Here is a 25,948-nt window from a genome sequence, read left to right as displayed (position 1 = left end):
ACACACACACATACACACACATACACACACACACACACACACACACACACACACACACCAACACACAAATGAAAGTAAAGGGAAGTGTTAATTGAGAGGACCAAACAAGATGGCTAAAAGATAAAGATTTCCTCCAGTCCTGAATATATGTGGTTGATTCCCAATCCCATACCCAAGTGACAGACAGATGACCCACTCTAGAAAGTTGTTGTCTGATCTCTACCTGTGTGCCATGACATGCATGCCCACACAGCTAGCACACAACTGCACTGAAAAATAAATAAATGCAACATTACAAAAGTTAAGTAAAGGTGAATTATCTATAGTTACCAATTAACAGGAAGAAGAGACTCAATCTCAAAGTCTCCCTAAAATTCATAAGTCAAAATATGACCCTCAGTGAGATCTTGTTTAGAGTGCGGCTTTGAAAAAATAAATTGGACATGAGTATAGATTCCTCGTTAGTGAGATCAAAGCTCTTTAAAAGAAAGCTCCCTTCAACATTTTCATCATACTTCTCAAATACTCAAAACTTACTTATTTAGAAAACTGTGTAAGAGCACATAATAAGCACATTCATTTAACATCTACAGAGTGTCCTCACTGACACAAACCCAGGGAGTTCAGTGTATACACTACTTAGACCATAGTGTTCAGTAACGTAGCACTGTGTGGATTGTGAAAACTTATAAAGGAAAATTACCAGTTGATGGCTGTTGCAAACATTATTAGACTTTTATAAAATGTGTCTATTGGTCATTTACTTAATATTAGAGTGTAATATATTTTACAACTACCCAAGAGGGCCCCTTGATGGTCAGACAGAATGACAGGCACTTGAGAACAACTTGCTGCACTTTTTCTTCAATTTATTAACATTTGTGCATACTTGATGTTTTTCAACCAAAATACAAGATCCATGTTTCAATTTATAGATATCATGTATGCATGTGTGTGGGTGGTTGACAGAGAATCTTGCATACCCTAAAAGAGCAAGCACACACAAGATATCTACTTTAATGTAAGTTTTTTAAATAGCATAATTTGATTGTAGTCATAAGTGCAAATAAATTTCATCTGAAGCATTAAAAATTAAAGTTTGCTTGTAAATAGTTTCTTGAACTATCCTCCAAGACATCAATAGACAGCAGCTCATGATGGTCTTGAATTTGGCACCTGATACCATCAAAGGCCTTTATTGGATGTGTTCATTTTTAAATACAACAAATTAATTGCTCAGATGAGGAAAAGGGGTTTTACTCTTTCAGTTTTACTCTTTTCAATTTGACAGTCTTGCTAATTTTCCACCAATATAAATTATTTTGTCATCCTATTTAATTTAGTGGTCTTCAAATATCTATACATTTTAATGCATTCTATGCCAATTTGAGATGTTAATTTATACTCATTACTTATAAGTGCTATATCAACTAAGATTAATATATCAGTAATAGAATTTTTGAGTACCTGGTAGGGAAGAAGTGGTAATTAATAATTTCTCTCTTTTTCCCAATTTTTGTTTCAAAAATAATACATGCAACCAATACAGACACTTGCTACATACTAAAAAGTTACTGCTCAAATGATCAAAACATACTTTATTTAGAAAATGATTGGGTTTTTTTGTGCAAACTTTGGAGATTTAAAACTAAAGTATTTGCTGTTTTAAAGCAACTGTAAGAAGACAGAAATATCTGATGATTATATAGCAACTAAACTACCCATGTTGAGTCATTCTAGTTGGTTATATTCAGAGAACACAGCACTTTACAAATGGAATTCTGAGGGACAGAAAGGCTATTTATTTAATCCTAAAACACCCTTTTTGGCATAATTGAACCCAGAACAGTTTCCCATAATAAGATGGGTTTGATAGTGGAAAGGAAAAACAGATTTCACAGTGCCTATTTCATAGAGCTATTATTTTCAATGGCCCTGGGATATAAGAAAAATGTGGCACTTTGATCCTTGACAGAAGAATTCTAGACATTAAGGATCATTAAACATATGCTTATAAAATATCAGGCATGTGATGACAAGGTAACATGAAATTCAGAAACACATGACTTAATCAAAACACTGTCTTAGTTTCTAGTGAAATCAGAAATAGAGATGCTATTTTCATCTATTTGGTTCTTGCCATTTCATGTCTAATTTATTTGTTGTTACTACAGTGAGATACATCAAAGGTTAATTTGCCCCCTCAGAAAAATGATTTCTACATATAAAAGAGTTTCATTCCACCTTAAGTTATAGAAAGTAATCAAATGCAGTGTTTGCCTTTCATTTAAGGTTTACAGACCAAAATTCCATAAAAGTTTTCTTTAGGTAAATCCATAACTTAGGGTTGTTTTTATCTTTCTGTGGTTCCTTTTTAAATTAATTCCAACTATTTCATTTCATCACTATATGATCTTCACTAAAAAGATTCAAATCTTTAGTTAGGTTCTATTTCTAGAAAGTCCAAGACCACTAATTTCAAGTGTCCCATCCAACTGTTAAATACATGAAAGCAGAAGTTTCTGCTTCTTTTACTCACTGACTTGGCACAAGCACACAAGTCAATGTACTTACAGGAGACCATATGTATTAAAGAGCTAATTTAAACACCCACATGCTTTCCTTAGTTTCTTTACATCAGTCAGTGGTAAGCATCTCACTGAGTATCTCCCTCATTTAGTTCTCACTCAATGGAAGAATAATAAATAAACCACCTCCCCACACACTGGGAAACTCATCCTGCTGAAAACTGATGACAACTTTAATCTTCCTTTGGATTCAAATACCACCATTAACTCCAACCCTTCTTTCTCTCCAGTAGTCAATCCTGTTGTCTAGACCGTAAATCTAAACCCAGAATCCATCCACCTCTCATGGACGGCAGTACTAGTGACCTTTTCTAAACTTGCATTTCTCATGCAGAGTGTTGGTTTGTCCACTGATTTTTCCCTATGCCTTCCCAGTATTTCCTTAACATCATGATGGTTTTTAAATGTCAAGTCAGATTATGGCATTATTCAGCAATTCTGTGGCAAATTGTGTCAATGCTCAAACACTCATTGCCCATCTCTGGCTGATGATTACAAGTCCCCATTCCACTAATGCTGGGTTTCATTACATGGCTTGCTCTGGACAATATCACAGAAGCCCAAACTGTCATTTCTAGAAAAAAACATTTAAGAGCCAACACGTGGCTGGCCATGTGGTTATTCTTTGGCCTGCCATAAGAAAAGCCATGTCCAGAGCCAGGCATCTCCATGACAATGCACACAGTACTTAGATGGCCACATGTTAGTTAGTAAACAGTGTTTGTTGCTCCAAGGATATAAGAGAGAAAGGTCATTTGTTTTGATGTTTTCTAAATGATCTTCATACCCATAAATCTTCTCTCACCACTACCCATGTTATCACTTCACTCTGCTTTAACAGGGTGTGAACATATGCTTTATCATCCTTTTCTGTCTATCCTATCAGAAACTTATACCTCCAAAACACCCAAGTGGCTCTTTTATACACCTTCTTCAAATTGTTACACATATTTTACCCCCAATCTTCCCCATTTACCTTTCCTCTAAGAATTTGTTGTGTTTTTTGCTTTTTGTTTAGTATTTTGCTTGTTATTTTATGCCTTTTCTAGAATATTAGCTTTTAGGAGACAGGATTCCCCACCAGCTCTTGCCCCCAGAACATAGTCTCATATAGGGTGCAGCCTCCACAAATATTTCAAGAAGAATGAGGTTCCCTAAATCAAAAAGGGGAGATAAGATTCCAGTAATAATAGCTGGTACAGTGGGAGTTAAAGAAATTCTGAGTTTGACCCTTCAACCTGGATCTCCAGGTTTTCCATAGTGCAATTCAAGAATTTATTCCAAAGCTCCTAATAAATTGTTTCCCATTAAATTATCTTGTCTCTGTTGTTTGCATACAAAAATCTTGTCTAGTACAATCTTTTAACTGAAATTCTCTTGCAAAAAAGAGAAATAAACAAAAAACAAACAAACAAAATAAATACCTTCTGTTCAATGTTATAAATCCAAAATGCAGTATGAAAGTGTACAAAATGGTGGGGGGCACAAAATAAGTACATAAGTATAGGATAATCTCACTGTTATCTTAATGCAAACAGGAAAATTTAAATACTAAAACAAAACCTAGAAACACATAAGTAAATTCACTTGGTAACTTGTTTTAACAGTCCTTAAAGAGTGTAAGGTAGACAAATATTACTGATAAGGCTAATAGAATGATAGAAGCAGTAGAGACAAAGGACATTAGACTAAAGTGATACATTCTGTGGCACAAATCTCTCATAAAAACAAATCAAGTAATTTCCATTAAAATACATCACATTTTATTGGCAATTTCCTTATAATAATACCATTATTGTAATAGCCATTCATTGAGAATATTAATTTCTCAGCTGAAACTTTTTGAAATATGCAGGGAAGATATAATTATATATCCTATTGAAAATGGATCAAAGATAACATGTATGTATGTTTTTATAAAAAGAATCATTCCGGTTAAAAAATTGTGAATATCACAAGAGTGCTTCAGCTCCAGCTCCAGCTCCCACTCCCTTAGTCTATTCCATGTTTCCTGATATTACCTACCCTTTTCTCTAAAAGGGAAGGTAACAGGATGCCACTGTAATTGTCTTCCTCATCAATGCCACTATCCTTCTCTTCTGTGTTGCCTTCAGTGTCAGATGATTTTGCCAGCTCTTCCCCTCCTCCAATGTCTTACATCACTTCCCAGAGGATGAAGTGTATTCTTCACTGGTTTGCCAGTTGGTCGGGTCCTCAGCAGGAAAGATTTCTACAAAACCTGGTAGCTAAGGCAGTGCCTGGACAGCTACAGCCATTGCTGGAAGGTCTGGAGCAGCTCATTGTATCCTAGGCAAACCGACAACCTTGTATCTTTTATGTCTTTGGAATCAGTGGTTTCAAGGTTGGGCTGAGCAGGAGCACAATGAATTTTTCAGACAGCTGGATGTCAGTGAGCCAGATTTTGTGGCAAAGTTTTACCAATCAGTGGCCGCCACTGCTGATAGGCCTTCAGATCAAGAGGATAAGTACATGTGATCAAGCCAAAGACCATTACTGTAGTGAAGATTCAGTGCAAGAGTGTCACTTAAAGATTTGCCTGAACTGCAGGGGTAGTGGTGCACCTTTTCCCCCAGCACCAAGAAGCAGAGGCAGCCTGGTCTACATGTTCAGTTCTGGGCCAGACAGTGCTACATTGTAAGACCCTTCTTTAAAAAAGTGCTTGAACTTGAGGATGAGTGCCAGCAATATTTTTAACTTTGTAATATGTCACCTAGACACTGTAAATGTGATCCATTCAAACAAACCTGATTTCGCCAGACACCTGCTTTATTTACCGGAGATGTGTAGTAGCATCTTGCCTTGCCAGTGAATTTGTGTCAGTGGTCACACGCCTTTGAGCCTGACTTCAGGTGTGGACATAACCAGAAGGTAGAAAAGTGCAGGGTGGGCTCTCTTTCTTTTGGGTGGCAGATCACATCAAAAGGGCAGGGACAGCATCTTCTGAAGCAGGAAAGCCACTGCAGTTCTCTACTATTACCTGTGTAAGTTGGTCCCCAATAAAACACCTATTTATCATTTATCTTGAGTCTAGTGAGTCTATTGGCCAGTGTTTTACTCATCAACCAATAAGAGATACATATATACAAAAGGACATACCCCACTACCAGACACCTGCTTTAATTAAAGAAGTTGTCTAAATATCAAGAATTTAATGACTTCTTCTGTTATTATAACTAAAAAGAACTCATGTCTTATAACTTAAGGCTACTGCTGGCCTAGATGGCTAGTTTTACCACATTTACCCAACTCTAACATAAAACGTGATGTCCCAACCATTGGACTTCCCGGTATTGCTTTAATAATCAAGAAAAGGAAAAAATGTAAATATCTTTAACTGAAAACCATGAAATATATTTATACTAATTAACAAAATAATCTGAATAATATCTTTTAATATTTATTTATGTATCATTTTATTACATTTCATTACTTTTCTCCCTACCATCAATCTAGCATGAAGCAAGACTCTTAATAAAAGAACACAGAAAATATAATGTTTTGAAGGTACAGAAAGTTTTATATTCAATAGCTTTCCCTGTGACAGTGGAGAAGATCTTTTTCAGTTCCTAGTTTTAAATTTTATAAAAGCTAAACATTGCCTTATTGGCATGGTGATAAAAGTAAAATGTGTTCCTTTGCTGTGTTAATATTAGAAATAGAATTAACAGGAGCTGAAGAGATGATTCAATGATTTATCACACTGCTGGTATTCTAGAGGACTCGGAGTCTAGTCTCATTATCCACATGGTGCCACCTCCAATTCTGAGGGATACAGTGCCCTCTTTTGGCTTCTACAGATACCAAGTACACCCATAGTGCGGACATACACACATTCAAAACACCCATACATATAAAATAAATGCATTTAAAGGAAAAGAAAAAGAAATAGAGTTGATGGATATATTCGCCAATTGCAACTGCACCATGGTACAGGTGAGGCACAATTCATAGTGAGTCATATTACATGTATGTAAATGTTATACATTCAATGTTTCAGTATTTAAAACATAATAGACGCAACAATGAAGTCCAGGAAAGGTGATAAAATTTTGGATTGGTACATTCTAGCAGTCCCTAAATATATATGTAACAATTCCAAGCTGTTTTAAACTTAAGATTAGGTTTTGAGACTTGTATGGAGCATTATAACAAAAATGGTGACATAACTGTATCATTAGCCCTGAAGGAAAGTTAGAAGTCACAAGGTAATTAAAATGATAAGAAGTCAATTAGTTAGTCCTATTACAAAGTATTATTATAATTCATGAAAAATAACATAAGGCAAACAAGAAAATATGAAATGATACTCGCCAAATCAATCACCAAATGCACCATTACTACCATAACATTGAAAATATATTTATATATAGCACTTACAAGTCTGATTTTCACATGAGCAACATATGGATTCAATACATTATAATAGGACTATACATGTATATTCACATATACATGCAATAACAATTAATGAAAAGGAGATTATGAATTATAAGGCAATAGGGGAAGAGCATATGGGAGGATTTGGATGGAGGAAAAGGAAGGGAGAAATATAATTAAATTACAATCTCAAAAATAAACAAAAACCTTTTTAAATGTAAAAAATCTGATAAATATCAATGTATTACAAACAAAAGCAGCTATGTTTTGTAAAATTGAAGAGTGGGAGGGAAGAAAAATGTGGTGATCCAAGCATAAGTATTTAGAAATATATAAACTCTGAGATAATTGTTAAAATTATCTCACAGAGGAAGCACAGAGATATGAATATTTAAAATATTAAATCTATACAAGAACTAGAAGGCATTTCAAAGTAACTGAAAATTACACAGTCAAAAATCAAATCATTTGAAGGAAACATTACTCAGTTTGAACAATGGGCAATACTTCATGGAACTATCCAAAAATATCTGGAGACAATAATGTTTAACTTTTCTTAATGTCATTCAGGTCAGGCCAAAGGTGAAATCTCTTAATTTTTAAAGGTAAATCATCTAGAAAAACATGGAGAAAGAAAAAATAATGTGATGGACCCATTCCCATATTCACAGACATCAATGTGTTTCCCTTAAATAGAAAAATGGGCATAATAGCATGGATCAATTCTTGTGTCAAGAGGAGCTTCGGGTAATATATTCAAAATAAATAAAACAATAATGAAAAGCCAATGTTTTTGTTGAGAGCCTAACCATTAATAGATATTTATTATTATCTTTTAGATGACTGTTTAATGAGAGATAGCAAAAGCGGGGTGTGGATTCAGGTGGGAGGGGAAATAAAGAGGATCTGGGAGGAATGCAGGAAAAGAGAAACTTTAATTAGAATATATTGTATGAAATAAATCTGTTTTCAATTTTAAAAATTACATAAAAAATAGAAATAAATCTAGATGCACTGAAGTTATTTAACTATCAACAGCTCTAGTCATGGTTCTTTTGTTTAATAAATTGACAGAAGTTTCTAAATTAAAAAAACAAAACAATGAAAAATCAACATTTGTAATGGTGTGGATGTTCGGGATGGTTGAGTCCAGCTGCCAACTTATCTCTCTGATGGCTATTAAAATGAATCATAAATGAGAAAGTCCAACCCTGTGTGCCTTCTGGTGAGAGGGAACAGAAAAAGAGGGAACCACTACCAAATACTGCTAGGAAAGAAATCAAGCAAATTCTACATAGAAATGTAATTTTTTCCAAACACAGGAAAAGTTTGAAGATTTCCATAAGAGGACACTTTTTAAGAATTGTATTTTATTCATTGCTTCTTCAATTACATATATGTGGCATGGTACATGCATATGAGAGTTGGTGATGACAGAGGCCATGGGCATTAGATCCCCTGGAACTGAAATTATAGGTATTTGCAGGTTGCTCCAATGTGTGTGCTAGAGACAAACTTGGGGACCTCTGGAAGAGCCATGACTTCCCTGAACCAGTGAGCTACCTCTAAAGTCCAAAAACAAAAAAAAAAAATACTTTGAATAGATGATATAGATGTGATAACTTGCAATAGTGGGAGATTTAGTGGGAGACATAGAGGCAGAAACAGCTTATGTGGCCATTACTCTAAATCCCTATGTTTCTTGAGGAAAGCTGGAATTTTTTTTCAAGTGAGGCATCCATAAAATGTTCTTGGATATAAATGAATATTTACTTCTAAAAGGGAAGAATGATAGTTTTCCTTTTATATAACTTTAGAAAACTCACTCAGTTAAATACCAATTATGGCTATTGATACTTCTACAGTAGAAGTAGCTACTAAAATATAATCTCAGTATTTATGGAGTATTTTTAATTGAAAAAATCTTTACACTTATTATTTATTGTGTCTGGGAGGAACTACACATGACTGGATACACATATAGAAATAAAAGTTCAACTTGTAGGAGTCGATTCTCTGAATATACCATGTGGCTTTTGGAGACCACTTAAGCAATCAGGTATGTTTCCAAGCATATTTCCTCTTGGGGACATCTTTTCAACTTCCTAAAATTATTATCTATCTTAATAAATTACTCTATGATAATTTCATAAAAATTGATCATGTCACCTTCCACTCCCTTCCCAACTCTTACCGAATCCCCACAACTTCCTCTTAAATGCTATGTCCTCTTTTTATTTTTTCTTTTCCTAAAATTATTTTTAAGAAAGTATTTATTGTCTTGTAAGAACATTTGGAAAAGAATATTGTAGGAGAAAACACCAAAGATTCTTAGAAAGTATGAAATCTTGCTCTTACCACTACTCTTGAAATAATTGCTGATCGAAGAAACTTGGTAGATTAAAATGAGAGAACAGGCAGACTCTCCTAAAGGTCGGAGATGCTTCAGGGGAAAATGAGTACCAGCATGGGATAGCAAAGATCAAATGACATGATTGGCAACTGTACTAGAAACCAAATGTTTAGATTTCCCAGGGAGACCAGATACAATGAGATTTGTAAACCCAGAGAGCAGAGTTCTAGAAAAACTAGCAACAGAAATGACCTGTGACTGGGCACAAAGACCATTGATCATTGCATACATTTGTCTGAATGCAAATTTTTTTATGCAAAACTCAGGCTGTCTCTTGGCTGAAGGGGTATGCAAATAGGAATAAAGGAATACTACTATAAGCTGTCCCCTTTTAGTCTACAAAACTGAAGTTCAATCTTTACTTACCCACAAGGCCTATAGGTGAACACAATGTAACTCTCTTCATCACTTCTCTCAGTGAAAGTCACACATGTGTGCTTTTCCCAGTGTCTCATGGCCTGCTTGAACATGGCTCGCTGGCTGCCTGGAAAAATTCATGACTTTAATAAAACCGTGGGCTTTCAGGGAGGTGTGTTTTATGCTGGCTCCCCCCATCCTGGCTGGAAGTACAGAATGGCAGCCTGCACTGTAACCAACCATGCCTGGTTTACAGTACCACAAATGAGACATTGCTCAGAATCCATACTCACTTCCTAATCAGAGTTAAAGCCCACTAGCTCTACAAATATGTGTGCATAAGATTCCAAGGATCATGTGTGCAATCATCTCATCAGGGAAAAGAAGCTGCCTTCCACAGTAAATTTGAAACCATATAAAATCCATTTAGACCCTAAATTAAAGACTAACGATATTTTACTACAAATTCTGAATGTTTTAAATCAGCAACCCATGTTAATTGAGCCTTTTCTCAAATTTGATTGCATAGTGTATTTTCTATAATAATATTCTATAAAACACACAACCTGTATCACAGATTTCTTTACACACACACACACACACACACACACACAAACACACACAAACACACGTACTATCTTACCAGTAAAGTTGCCCCCTATGACATAAGGAATGACACCTCCAGGCCATATCCTTTCTGTTCTTGATGTAGCAGCTCTGGGAACTCGATTTTTCTCATTTTGCTCTGAGAGTTTTGAAGATGCTTTTCCTTTAGTGGTCTTATTTTGCTCCAAGCCTGCAGTGACATTTAAAACATGTCAAACAGAATCATACTTCTCTTAAAGAATGAAAGTTCAAATATCCTATGCATGTATTTGTACAAATATGCCCAAACTACAGTAAAGGAAAACAGCAGTCATTTTATATGCTAATGAAATACATAGAGGTATTTATGTATTTCAAGCCCCAATATCATTTCTCAATGTCCTATGGATGAGTCATGGTGGATTTTCCTATTTCAGACACTAGGATCTAAAAGTCTGGAAAAAGTATAAGGTCATGGAAAAGTTGTCTTATACTGCCTATCTTATCAGCCCATGAGCCTTTCACCACAGTTGATAAAATACATACTGTTCAGTAAAGAGCTTGGCTTTCAAGATTAATTTTGTAAATTGTTCTGGCCAAGTACTTCATCACTGAAATCAAAGTTTGTATTCCAATAAAACACTCTACAGCCATAAATGTTACATCATGTACACAGTTAAGAAAAATAAGGTACTGGCCACTGGGACAATAGCTGTCTCCATCCCTATCTTCTCCGTACTATTTCAGCTATCAACATGAGATACAGGCTACTATAACACAGTAACAGAATGACAGAATGCTGCCTAATCGGAGCAAACTCCAAGCAAAGAGTCTTACTTTCTTTGCCTTTCTTGGAATTTTTCTTTCTGTGTTTGCTTTTCACAGATATTCATGACTATTCTTTTCATTCAACAACCAGTTATTGTGACCCTTCACTATGAAATGATCTGTTGTGACAAATACTGAACAGTGACTCCCATGACAAATTCTGAGTGTGTCTATCTCTTCAATGTCCTTGAGCAAACATATGGTCTTTCTTAGGAAGATCCCTTCTGGAAAGTGTTTTCATTGATCACTGAATCATTAATCTATTAATTGAAAGAGTATAAGGAAATTAAACCCAAATAAAGGACTTTACAAAAAGTTTTCAGAATCTGTGATTGATAATAAGTTGAATATTATATATATGGACTAATTATGAGACCAGAATATACACATGCATACATCAACATGTTTTGTTTTATTTTGGTCTTTTGGTTGTTTTTAAACGTATTTATTTTCATGTATGTAGTGTTTTGCCTGCATGTATATCTGTGTACTACATTTCTGCCAGATACCTACAGGGGCCAGAAAAAGTCATCAGATACCCTGGGACTGGAGTTAAGTTGTGAGCTGCAACGCAGGTGCTAGGAATTAAACTGAAGTCCCCTGAATGAGCATCTAGTGCTTTTAACCACTGAACCAGTGCTCTGATTTTTGTTTGATTGTGTTTTGGTTCTATTTTAAAGTTTATTTGTATGTATGTTTGTTGTTTGTTTGTTTTGAAGCAGGCTCTTGAGTATTCCTAAAATCCACAGTGTAGCTCTGGCCAACTCTAGCTTATGGTAATACACCTTAGCCAAAGTCTAAAGTGGTATGGATTACAGACATGAACCAACATGCCTGGTCCAATTCTTTTCTAAACGGAAATATGCTTTTGTTAAGTAAATAAAAATGACTTTCATTTAGAAATAAATACTGCTGTTATTTTTTCATTTGATAAAAATACTTTCTGAAATGGCTTATAAAAATATTTTTGTGTGGTACTTAATGAACTGGAAATAAATAACAATTAATACATAAATCATTCTATATAAGGAAAAGTTCAAGCTAAGTCAAAAGACCATTTCATTTTCTTCAACTTAAGCTCTAAAAATTGGACATAAGGTATCAATTAATGAACTACAAAAAGGATTCTTTCTCAGTATATCATTTACCATATTGAAAAATAGTGTCACAGTGATCTTAATAAACTGAATTTCTATTGAGTATCATTTTTACTGTACATAGAGTCAAGTATATGCAACTTTAAACATTGAAATACCAGAGCCAAGTCTTCTTATCCTGTCTATAAGTTGATAGAGAGTGCCTCGTTTTCTTGGTATGCCATGGTCTCCAAATCTACCTAAAGAATAAAAGAAAAATATTAAGTCCAATACTGTCGCCCCTTGCAGAAAAACAGTAGTAATAATTCCAGTTTCTCCTTGGTTAGGTTTTTACATGGAATTAATTCATTAGGAATTAGTATTCATGAATCTTTGTAGAGGGTAAAGTTTCTAAAGGAACATATGTTAATACCTAAAAATAAGGAAGTAGGAGAAACTCAGCAAGCAACCTAAATGACTTTATTTGGGCATCATGACAGCTGAGTTATCGATTGATAATCTGAAACATTTTTCTTCTCTATGACCTTGACATCACTTGTTGCCACATAACTGCTATGCAGAAAGTCAGGAAGTCACAGGGCCCTATTAATTGCTTCCCAGCTACTTCCTCTGTGTAAACTGAGTCTGTTCAGATGTCTTGACAGGAAGTGGAAATCAAAACACTAGAAGAGCACACTTGCAGGACAAGTTTTGTTCCTAAACTTTGAAATATCAGATTAGATTTTATGATATATCCAGCAATATCTTGAAAGTTATTTTCCCTAATTTATATAATCAGGGTAAGTACAGCAAAGAATGTTCAGCTGTAAAATATGTTACATTACATTATGGAATTTGAAAGATTTTAGAAAATAATAATAAAATACCCTCAAAGGATGCTTCAGGCCATAAAGAAGAAGAGAAGATTAAAGAAATTTTAACCTCTAAGAGGGGAAGCCAAATGTCCTTATAAGGCAAACAGTGGCAGCACAGGCTAGGAGTCTGTTTAATTATTTGCATTACATGGCCATATTTTAGCTGTACATCTTGAGAAAAATTTTTGAAATTTTTCCATCAGACATTTCAGAAAGATGAGGTCACAATCAAATGCAATCATTCCTAAGCAGCTACTTGAAATCCTTTTAAAGTATGGGCTCTACGTGTTTTAATTGGCCATTGTATGGAAACTTTAGTTATGTTAGATGGAGCAAAAATGCTTATCAAAAAGAAAGAAATGTTTGGCTGATATCACAATAGATCTATGGATGTGAAAGGTAATTGTGTTTGGAAGAATATTTTAGTAATTTTGAATAATATTTAGAATAAATGAAATAAAGTTTGACACTGGTAGCTCACTAAACTTTAAAAGGACTATAGTTTTTACTTGTTCCAGAACACAATGGAAATCTACAAAGCAAGTATTTATTTATATATAAATATAACCCATACATTTTGAAATTAGAAGAAAAAAATAAGAATTTTATATAAACAAATCCTCAGGAAAGGGAAAATGCAGTGAAATCATAAAATGTAGGACACTTAAATTATTTGAAATTCACCTGTTGAGTACAAGTTACAACTGAGTTTTCTGTTCTGTGTGCTTGACATCCACGAACCTGTAATATTTATATTAGCAAAACTAAATTGTGTCCTAAACTAGATATTATTTTTCCTCCATCTATGTTATCTCAGAGCCTGCATTTAAATGAAATAGCAACATTAAATGATAGTGATGAGTTTTTTAATCACAGAAAATCAATGACTCTAAAATAGCATGGAAAGTGAGGCCTAAGAAATGACCTAAATAGCACCTACAGCAAAGAGTAATTTTAATAGAAACTCAAAACACAGTTTGACATACACAGGGTTTGCCAAGTAGTGTCAGTTCTTTACTGTACATAATAAACTGTCCCCATAAAAGTTGGAGAAAGAAGCATTCTGTGTAAGAAGGTGCTTTCCAATTTCCATTCTAAGCCTAACAGAGAGGGCTTGGAAAGAAGGCCAACTATGACTAAGTAGATACGAAAATGTCATGAAGAGACCTGCACCTTTTCTTGTGTATGTGTAAGAGATTAAAGAAAATTGATGGCTTTGAAAATCTGAGTTCACAGAGCAAATTCTGTGGCCTTTGGTTGTTCAGTACATGGAATGCACAGCCCAGAAAATGGACATGTGCCAACTATCATAGTTTTCAAGATATCCTAGCATATGTATTAATATATGTTAACTATACATTATCTATATATTTATGTTTGCAACGTATATGCAGTGGTCCTGATCTCAGAAAAGATTGTCACTATATATAATTAAGGCCAAAAATATTATATTTAGTGAATTCTTTCGATTTTTACCTTTTGTGTTACTCGATCAAAGAATTTTCTTAGCTGTGAGAATATTTTAACTACATAGGTCAATGCCCTTGATTTAGAAACTGCTTGCAAAAATATAATTAATTTCAAAGTGTTTTCATTCATGTGCATATGTGTTTCTGAACACACACAGCCTACTGTTAACATCTGCCACTTTGAGGAACCATCACACTGGCATCCTCTGCATTACCATACAGCTTTTCCATGTTTAGATTTTGCTGAAACAAAAAGGATACTAAAGTGAATGATTTAGAAAAAGAAATATTGATGCAGAGTAAAAAGTCATAACTCTAGATTTATCTGCTGGATAGCAGAGGAATCATATCTATATTTAATGTTACTAAGGATAAAACAGTGGTTATCAATTTCCTATGCTGAGGTCCTTTAATACAGTTCCTTATCTTGTGGTGACCCCAACCAAAAAAGAAAATAAATTTATCATGCTACTTCCTAACTGCAATTTTGCTACTGTTACGAATCATAATGTAAAGATCTGATATGCAGGATATCTGATATGTGACCCCTGTGAAAGGATCATTTCACTCTCAAAGGTTGAGAATCACTGGCATAAGTAAGAAAGAAAAGGTCAGACTAGCAGAGGGAGGAATTAAATAAGATAAAGGGAATGAATCAACTCAATGTTTTAATTACTGGCACTGTAGCATAGGATTAAAATAGCACTTGGGTAGTGAAAGTAGGAGCCTCAGAAGTTTGAGGCCAGTATTGAGTGTATAGCAAGACTGAAAATAGTCCAAGTTATGTGAGACACTGTCTCAAAAACAAATAATAAATAAATAACATTATTCATATTTAACTGGAAGACAAAATCTACTCTAAAATGGAACGCAGAATAAAAATTGTACTAAGAAATTATAAAGGATATTTGAACCTTAAAACTTAATACTTTAAACTTCTGGGTTTCCATATAGGCATAATTCAAACATGTTTAAAACACCAAAAATTAAAATCATTTCCAGGGGTTTTTATAAAAGTTATCCATGCAGAGCCAGGCATGGAGCTTAAGTACAAAATGGTCATTAAATAAAAATACAAATAAAATTATGATAAGAACCTAAACTTTAAACTATGCTTATATCTGTGCACAAAGTCAAATTTGATGTGGGTTTTTAAGAGTATTCACAGAACTTCAGTTGTATTTCCTGCAAAGCAATTATAAATATGTTCAAATAGTCAGACATACCTGTGGTATGTCCAAGTTTTCCAAAGGGACTCTGCATCAGGTCAATTGTCCTGTCTATTTGAAAGATGTTTAAGTCTTCATCATCTAAGGCAATGTCACCCCAAAACACAGCTAGAACAAAAAGTGGGATTAAAATGTAACAAATGTCAGAGTAAAATCAATGCACATACAGTTAACTACAGGACATTATGAAATGGCTGGGGAGCTGTCTGAGGTTAAGAGCACATACTGTTCTTGCAGAGGATCACATTTGTTTCCAGCAACTACCTCAGGTGCCTCAGGAACACCTATAACTCCAGCTGCATGGCCATTGCACTCATGTGTACCCTTTACCCCACTCATATAAACACATAATTAAAAATGAAGCATTTTTTAAAGGGTATATTTTTAAGATAATCTTACCAGGGTAAATTAAACTTGTCAGAGTATAAATACACCATCTCAACAACGTTGGTATTTTGACAGAAAGGAAAGAGCAGTTTGTTTGAAGGAGCTGGTCTACAGGAAGAAGCTGGTGCCATGAGCTAATCTGCAAATTTATGAAAATTAAATATGAGTGCTTGTATTTTCTACAGATGTCTGTGACCCTGTGCAAGCCTTCACCAACAGGTGGAAATAGTAACGAAGAAAAGATGTACTAAGAGGACTCAATTCAGCAAAATTCAATCCAAACTAAGAAGGCTATGCAGGGGCAGCACTCACTTGGCACTCTCTGTAGCTTTTAAGATAATGTCTTTAAAGACAAAGCTACTTCTAGGTATTTAGAAAAGGATGCACAATTTAAAAACCTAAGTTTTAAGTCAATGTTTATTTAGGCAACAACTATATGCTATTCTGTTCATGTTTAATGAGTAATAAACTGCTTTTTTTATGTATCATAAAGCCTTGGATAGACTCTTTGTCTTCTGGATTATGGATAATTTTGAAGTTCCTGAAGTGACAAAGTGCAAAGGTCTATAAGTCATTGTGAAAGAATGGGTCTCATTCATAACAAGCTTATACATTTAAGATCATAAATACTAACATCATAATGAAATAGATCCCTTGTTCAAATTGAAACTAAACCTTTGATTATTTTGTAGCAAAAGATGTCACAGTACTCTAACTTTAGGGTACCTGGAAGAGAGAATGCACTTAACATGAGACAGTAAAACTCTGGAAAATGCCTAGAATTTCCAAGATTACTTTTCATTTTGTTCTGTTTTCTTTCTTTTCATTTTGATATTGGTTAACAAGTATTCTCTTTGTTTAAAATTAACTTCATATTTTCTTCTGTAAAACAAAATAGGTGGTGGATAAAAAAATGAAGATTTATGAAGAAATAAAACCATCATTTTAAAATTTATGTCTTTTATTGGACTGTAATTTTTATCTTTATGAATTTTAGCACTATAAAGAACTACTAATAAAAAGTAGTGAAATTACCAAGTTTAAACACCAATCCTAAATTATATGAATTGTTTGGAGCTTTCATCAAAGGCTAATAATGTTAATATAATTAATTTAACTGGCAAGTTTGAGATCTTCACACAAAATTGACAGGTGAAAAGGTCAGATTGATGTACAAATCAACACAGGAAGAAAACTGAACTCAGTTCTAGTTAGGTTGTCATTTCAAACTATGAATAGTTCTTTCTTAACTTCAAACTCCCTTCTCAAATGCTTTCTCCCTCCACATCACCAGTGCTGAACTCAGTCAGCTGAAAGGCAATCTAATCACCATAGAGAGAGGCTTACTGTCACTTATGATCATAGAAACAAAGTCACAGAGAGAGAACACTTTATAACACTCAAAGCTTTGATGACCAAAATTAAATCCAGAGTCTAAATTGAATTCTACTTCATACACATGCCAGAGAAATCATAAAGTTTCTCAACACCCTTAAAGTTACATTAATTTATTAAGTTTAAGTTTACTATTCTTTAAGAAATTGTCATTGCATGTATGACAGAGGCAATAGTTGTGATCACAGGCAATCAAAGTCAGCCCATCTCTTCCTTAGGCTGTATTCCTGCAGACAGTGAGAACCTAAGCAGGGGCTTCTCTAACTTTGAACAATAATCAGTGAACCCACTTAAAACAAAATCTCAGTACTCAGTGAGTCTGGAGACAAATATAAGATTTCTAATTTTAATAAACTCCCAGTTACTGGGAATAGCTATCACTGTCATTGTCTTTGATACTATTCATTTTTATTTCTGTAGGAAGAAACTTTCAGACTGACTGACTCGAAATATATGGCATTGCATTGCTGAAATGTCAGTTTGTCAGCTCTACATTTTACATAATAAATAGAGATTCAGTAAATTAAAATCTGAGTGTGTTTGGATTCTTATTTTCTTGTATGACAGTTCATATGAGTTGGCACATATGCCTTTATATGTTACACCAAATACAGTCAATAAACTGTGGATTAGACATGTATCATAAACCAAAAACTATTACTTCCAGAAAGACCAAAAAAAAAAAAAAAAAAAAAAAAAAACTATGAGGGCAGGTGATAATTATAGACAAATCAGTTCTGGAGGATGTAAACCCATTTTATTTATCATCTTTATTCTAACTTATAGCTACAGATATGCTTGGCAGGCAATTCTGAATTCTCCCTAAACTGGTCCAGAAGACTAAGTACTTTCTCAGAAGTAGTGAGTGAAGAAGCCAACTCACTTATGTGCTGTCAGGATGCATGTTAGACCCACAAATCTTCAAATCCATGTTAACAACACACACACACACACACACACACACACACATTACACATTTAAATATTCAATTTCTCCATATTACACACATTTGGGTTTCTTACAACATCTCTAGTTAACTCTAAGAGTTGTTTTCTGGATCCTGAAAATATTCTGTGCAAGTCTTGGTCAATCAAACTAGATCATGACAATCCTATTGTCTATTGTGCTTCTTCATTACGAACTACTATAAAATGTTGTAGAATTTATTTTAACTAAGAAAAAATATGTTATATTTGTTTATACTGTGGAATATGACTCTAACTATGTGAAGGTATGTTACATTTGTTACATTTTTTTAAAATTGTGTAAAGATGTGCTGCATTTGTTTTCCCTTGTCTGCCTAAGGCACTTGATTTTTCTAATAGAGCTGAATGGCCAATAGCTAGGAAGGAATAGGTGGAAATGCCCAACTCAGAGAGAATAAGTAGGAGAATTCTAGGCTTGAGAGAAAAGAAGAAAAGAATCAGGGAGAAAGAGAGGGGCACACCTGGAGCCAGAAGCCAGGTAGCCACCAGCCAGACAAGAGAACTAGATAAACTAAGATATACAGAAAGAAAAACATGTAAAAAGCCCTGAAGCAAAACATAGGTAAAGAGAAACAGATTAAAATAAGAGCTGAGATAAGGTGGAGTGTTCATAATTAAAAATAACTCTACGTTTATGATTTGAGAATGGTTGGTGGCCCAAGAGAAAACCTGGTACACAAATAAATGCATGAGATTCTAGATTCTAATTTGGAATTTTTTTCTTTATTTTCTCTATATTAATCTTGTGGTTTTGATTTTAAAACATCAAAGATTAAAGAGTAAAAGTATCAATTATTATTAATATGACATATCTATTACAATGATTCGGCATTGATGAGATTAGAACTGGAAAGAATACAGGAAGCTGGTCTATGGGATGACACAATGAACTAAATGCTCAAAGTGATTAAAGTGTTTCCTATCTGTCTGGAATTCTGTTGGGATTCCTGTGGCCAAAAGGGAACTGGAGCTAACCAGTGGGCCAAAACTAAATATTGAATGGGCAATTTTGAAACTACATGCAAAACCACAGGTTTTGTTTTTCACCTAAAGGTCATTTGTCTTCAATATCTTACATAATTGGTGGTTGCAGAAGACCAGGACATTTGTTCTGGCTTGGTACACAGAATAAGTATACTTTATAAAATAATGTATGGTGAGACTGTACAATCTAAACTGGGACTCTCCACACACTCCCTGTAAAGTGCCTTAAACAACACAGCGTAAGTGATAGAATTAAAAACAAAATGTTTGATTAACAATTACTAAGTAGGGAACCATTGAGGTAGCTTGTAAAAGTACTTGCCACCAAACCTGATACTCTGAATTTCATCAGCTGGACTCACGCGGTGGGAGGAGAAAAATCAATCTACTCCTTCAGGTTGTATTCTGACATCTACTTACATACTGTTGAAATTCCATGCATATAAGCATGCACACACACACACACACACACACACACACACACACGGGAGGGGGGAGAAGCAATAGAGAGAATAAATGAATAAATAAATGTATTCAACATGCTTAAAAAAGAAGAAATACATATTTTGTCTACTTCATTTCCTTTAACTTTTAATACTGATGGTAGGTCTAATGGGCAGTTGTGAGGATTAGGGTCTGTGGTACCTCATATCTTTTAATAAAGTATAAAATATGTATGGGTTTATAAACTAAGGCCACACATTTGTTCTGGAGAAAAGTTCAAAGTGCATTGTTTTAACACAGATGGCAAAAATGAATGCCTTCATCAAGGTCAAAACCTTCAATCATTATGGCATTCCCCTACATATGGAATTAGGGTGGGGGATGGGAGGGGAGGGTGGTTAGAGTGCATATGAGAGGGCAGAGAGGGTAAAAGGAAGGGAAGGAGGGAGGGAGGGATGGAGGGGAGGGAGGGAACTGGGATCAACATGTAAAATAATAAATTAAATTTTTAAAAAAAATGCTTTGACTCCAAAATTTAAGTTCAAGGACAAGTTACTAGGGAAAAGGATTTCTATTTTTGTTTTCACAGAAAATGAAAAGATGTGGATTCCTTCCAGACTAATGTGGTTTGATCACGCCAGACTGCCTGAAACAGAGTACAAGGTGATCCTACATTCAAAACAGCTGGACAAAGCAGCCTTACAGACTACAGCCAGGATTTCTGAATCTTCTTCGAATCCCCCATGACAGCGCCCCTTACCAGCAGGAAGTAGTTTGGAAAGAACAATGCCCAAATTCCCAAATATTGTGTATAAATGTTTGTTTTCATTTAATTGGACTTTGTTATATAAAATAAATAAATAAATAAATAAATAAATAAATAAATAAATAAAAAAAAATAAAATTCAGTATATAATGAAATAAACAAACAAACAAAAAAAAAAACCAAAACCTTCAATCAACTGAAGAAAAATATTTTCACACTGAATAACCCTAAAAAATCAATACAATTATTAGATCAACACCATAGTACCTTACATCTGGTTGCTATTATGCTTGAGAGCACAGTATTGTAGACAAGGAGACTATTGGGCCTTACCAATACAGAAAGAAATCCCCTCTTCCCAAGTGAACAAAACAGAGTCTCCTCTCTATGTCCTGCTTCAGGGTGCTTCCATCAACAGTGAGCAAGCACACACACACAGAAGGATTTTCTCAGTCTAGATTCAAAAATATTAATCAAACCAGGAAGTATCTGCTTCTCACTTTTATTCTTTATGTAAAACTATGATTATTTTTAACCATACACCTAAGAACAAAACTGTACCTATTAATGATCTAGCACTGCAGGCTCATATCTGCATGAATTATATGATATTTAAGTAAAGTTTAATATATATCTATCTTCAAAACATTTATCCTTTTATGTGCATTTATCATTTGTGAGAGGGATAGTATGCACATGCCACGTACTATGTGTGGCAGTTGGAGGACAACTGGCAAGAAATGGGTTTTCAATCCAAGCCCCGCCGTAGCTAACAAGCCTTAGACAATTGACAGCTTTAGGGTGAATGAGGGACATTTTTCTTCAAAGTTGTAGGCCCTGGTAGGTCAACCACACTCCAGTTGATGGCCACAAATCCAAGAGGATTCCAGCACAAATTAGACTTGATGGGTTAAAAATAAATAAAAAGAAAATACAAAGTTAGATGTGTAGAGAAGTGGGAGGGTGTATCTGGAAAGAGTTGGGGGAAGGATGAGTATGATCAAAACATATTACATGAAATTCTAAAATAACTAAGTCTTAAAAATAAAAAGTAAAAGAATAATTGAGTTTTCTCCTTTCCCTGTGCTAGTTATGAACAAGACCACAGGCCTGGAAGCAAGCCCCAGCCCAACCCCACACCCACACCAACTCAGCCAACTCATCCACCCTCATTTATCGTTTCGTGAAACTAACACTTACAAATTCTTTAGCTCTTATAAATGTGCATTACCTTTATCTGTAGTCTGTATCTGAACCATGACAGAGTCTTGAGTCCTTATTGCCAGAGAAATAAAAAGAGGGAAGATTTCCAATTCATTAATACTGAGCATTGAAAACTGAAGCTATATTTCAGTCCATAAAGAGCTTGTTGCAATGGTCTTAGTTTTGAGTTTGGTCCAGGAATCAAAGTAAAATGCCAGGCATGGTGGCACATACTTGTAATGGATAGGTTGGGAGTTAGAGACAGAGATAGGAAGGTTCTGGTCAGTGGCTAACACGTCATCTAAGCCCTTCTTCCTAAATCCCAGGCCTCAGAGAGCCTATCTCTAAAACAAGATAGACAGCTCCTAAGAATTTTGTGGTAGTTTCAGTATTGAATTCAGTAATTGACCACCATAAGCCCATGGGGAGGAGCACCATTAGAAGGTGTGACTTTGTTAGATTATGTGTTGCCTTGTTGGAGGAAGTGTGTTACTGTGGGGTGGGCTTTGAGGTCTCCTATGCTCAAGATATGCCAAGAGTCTCAGTTCACTTCCTGTTGCCTGTGGATGAAGATGTAGAATTCTCAGCTCCAGCTCCATATCTGCATGTTCACCACCATATGCTGCCATGATGATAATGGACTAAATGTCTGAACTATAAGCCACCCAGGTTAGATGTTTTCCTTCATAAGAGTTGCTATTGTCATGGTATCTCTTCACAGAAATAGAAACCATAGCTAAGACAAATGATAACACCTAAAATTGGCCAGCACACACATGTGCAGCATTCAATATATGCAATACATTGCCATATGCATATGTACAAACCAACCCCATATGTATATGCACATACACACAATCATATTCACATCACATATACAGAATATAAACATACATACATAAATACAAACACCTAAAAAACTGGAAATAGAAATATAACATAGGTTAGATAGAAGTTTCACTAAAAAGTGAGCCAAGTATGATACATGTTTGACAAATTTGACTTACACAAAAAAATTAACCATTAAACATTCCCAAAATCAAACATTTCAAATTTGTTCACTATAAAGTGAATTATTGAAGCACGTTTTAAAATCTAATTTTAAAGCATCTGCCATTCTGTTTCATTTTTATAATATATATCATCGAATATAGTTATGGACTATGTGACCCTGTTCTTATAACTACCTCACTTACAGTTTCATGAAACACGTGAGTGTCCTAGAAGTTGGTTACCATGAAATGCTTGGGATATAGAGGGAATGCTTTGAAATGGAAGGGAAACCAAGAGCACCTGCTTGCTGGCTACTCATTCTCCAACTCTGTTTAAAGGTCTAGCTGTAACTGATACTGGACTGGGGGAGGAAGGATGACATCATATAAGGAGCCGACAATTCTCTTTGACTCATCATGAAAGCCTAATGGAAATTTTCTCAAACATGGGCAACAGTAAACTTTCCTAAGTTACCTGTTGTTACTTGATAGGCAACTATTCTGCAAGCTACCAAGGAAAAGTAAAATTTTGGAAATGATTCAAGACATGTTTTAGAGATAAGGCTAGAAGCAAAAATAATTTCTGTAAGCATTTTGTAGGCACAGAAAAAGTTTTTCCCAAATAGCATATGTGGAATTTAATATAAACCCCCAATAGGAAAAACAATTATCTTATTTTTTTGTCATTTGTTTACAACAGGGTCTTCTAAATTTAGTCTTGATTCCCTACTTAGCCATTAATGGCCTTGAACTCCTGATCCACTGGCCTCTTTGTCAAAAATAATTATCTAAAACTTTGATTTGATACAGTAAACCAAATGAAATATTTTATATTAATTCCCAGAAAAGTGCTTAAATTAAAGACAGGATTTTTTTCCAGGTAACATGTGACTCACTTAAGACACCAGAAATGAAAATAGTCATACTATTCCATATTTTATTTAAAACATTTTCTACTGTGCCGTGGGTTATATGCCTACAACCTGAGTACTCAGGCATCTGGGAGGGAAGATCATAAGTTCAAAGCTATCACTGATTAAGTTGCAAGAGCCAGTCTCAAGATAAATGAGTTATAAAGTATCTGTAGATTTTTCAAAATCAGCATTTCCACTTTCATTATGTATTTCCATATAAACTCAACAAAATCATCTAATCTTTAATTTTTAGGAAAGTGATATATTTAAATGTTAACACTGAAATATTTACTCAATCTTTCTTCATAAATGATATTGGAAGATGGATCCATGGATTTCATATGGCCAATATGTCTTCTACTAATAGTAGAGATTTTTTTGATGGGGATAAGGTGGTGGAGGTGCAACATAAAAAAAAAATAAGTTTCACTGTGGATTATTGATTACAGAAGAGACAGAAACTATTCAAGCACCATCTAATGTTTGAAATTCATTCAGACAACATGAATTTCAATTATTCATTAAGTTGGGAAGTTCAACATAACTTTAATATAAAAGCATATGTTATATCTGAAAGATGAAACAAATTTATTTGCGACTATGTATGTGTGTACATCTATATATAGATGATAGACAGACAGAAGATGGGATCGTAGGTAGATGATAGATAGATAGATAGATAGATAGATAGATAGATAGATAGATAGATAGATGATAGATAGATAAATCTACTCTGACAACAAGGATTAATCCTCCAAAACATGGACACATTTGACAATAATCAACACTTATGCTAAATATCAGTAGCAGGGAGAGTTTGCATTGTTCCCACTAACCTAAAGACTAAAGACAGCACATGAACAGAATGCTGTCTTTCTTTCTCAAATAAATGTTCTCTGTTTTCATGTCATTTTATATTATGGATATGATCAAATGCTTCATTTTCAAATAAACATCTTTCTTTTTTAAGTCAGAAAACAAAAAATTTCCCATAACAAAAGATCCATTGAAACCGCCTGTCAAACTGCATTTATAACCCACAATGCCTGTGGAAAGGGATTCTCGGGACATTTTTAAAATATCACCCATACCACAAATATTCATTTGGAAATCTCTGTCTGAAAACAAAAAAATAACACTGTCTGAAAGTACTTTGATCAAACAAATGTAAAAATAAACACTGAGACTTTTGCGTGTGTTCATAGCCTAATATTTTCTCTCACAAGTCTTAAGAAAATAAATCATTGCAGCTCACAAGTTTTGCAAATCTACCATTTTTACACTGTTCAAACACAGAATTCATAATCAACCACAAACAATAGTAGATTTATTTGTTTTTCCCACATCATACGTCTGATAAGAATAAAGCAAACACTGGTTATTTTTTTCTTACCCTAATATGACTGTTGACACTTGTAAGCAGTGTAGGGTGAACCCTGATACTTCTTTTTTTAATTAAGTCAGTTTATTTTCAAAATACTGACACTAGTTCTTAAAGTAAATCTCAGTCTATGTTCCTGGAAGTAAAACCAGCTTATGCAAGTTTACTGTGGTCTATATACTAGTTTTGTTTTATTTCCTAACTCCTATAAAGAGAAGTATTTCTTGTCTTTTCCCTGATTTTTCTCATTCTGCTTAGCTTATATTACAGTGATAAGTTGTAAAAAAATGTTTATTTTTAATCCTTCTGGCTATTATTCTCATATATAAAGATCTCCTTTGGGTACAGGTCATCTTTCTTTGGTTATTATCTCACATTGTACAACCACAAAGCAATTCATGCTCAGTGAAGTGATAGTCTAAAATTTTAACGTGCCCTGACATCCTGAGAACCTGATTCTACATGCTGAATTTCACTTCTTCTCTTCCTACACATGTAATTTTAAAAATCTGGAACATAATTGAAGAAACTTAAACTCAGACCAAAATAAGTAAAAATTTAAAAAGGTCTGTAAAATGTATCTATGCATCATTTTTCATATTTTATGACTTTTTAAAGTATGTGGTGCTGAATATGCAGAGCACAATCTTACCTGACATGATGTCCTTTGAGTACTAG

General features: G+C 34.4%; 1 protein-coding gene across 1 annotated transcript in view; it reads right to left on the bottom strand.

Moving 5' to 3' along the window:
• Tll1 (tolloid like 1) overlaps nt 1-25,948 on the bottom strand; it is a 192,724-nt gene that overhangs the window by 92,897 nt on the left and 73,879 nt on the right. Inside the window, exons 2-5 of the mRNA XM_051181956.1 lie at nt 15,816-15,926; nt 12,425-12,505; nt 10,400-10,552; nt 9,766-9,883 (exon numbers count right to left, since the gene is read on the bottom strand). Of these exons, the coding sequence (XP_051037913.1) occupies nt 9,766-9,883; nt 10,400-10,552; nt 12,425-12,505; nt 15,816-15,926 (463 nt within the window). The remainder of the gene's footprint in view (nt 1-9,765; nt 9,884-10,399; nt 10,553-12,424; nt 12,506-15,815; nt 15,927-25,948) is intronic.

This window comes from Phodopus roborovskii, unplaced genomic scaffold (assembly GCF_943737965.1).
Source record: "Phodopus roborovskii unplaced genomic scaffold, PHOROB, whole genome shotgun sequence".
Classification (NCBI taxonomy): domain Eukaryota; kingdom Metazoa; phylum Chordata; class Mammalia; order Rodentia; family Cricetidae; genus Phodopus; species Phodopus roborovskii.
Note: the sequence above shows the minus strand (reverse complement) of the source record. Positions and strands in the feature narration are given on the sequence as shown.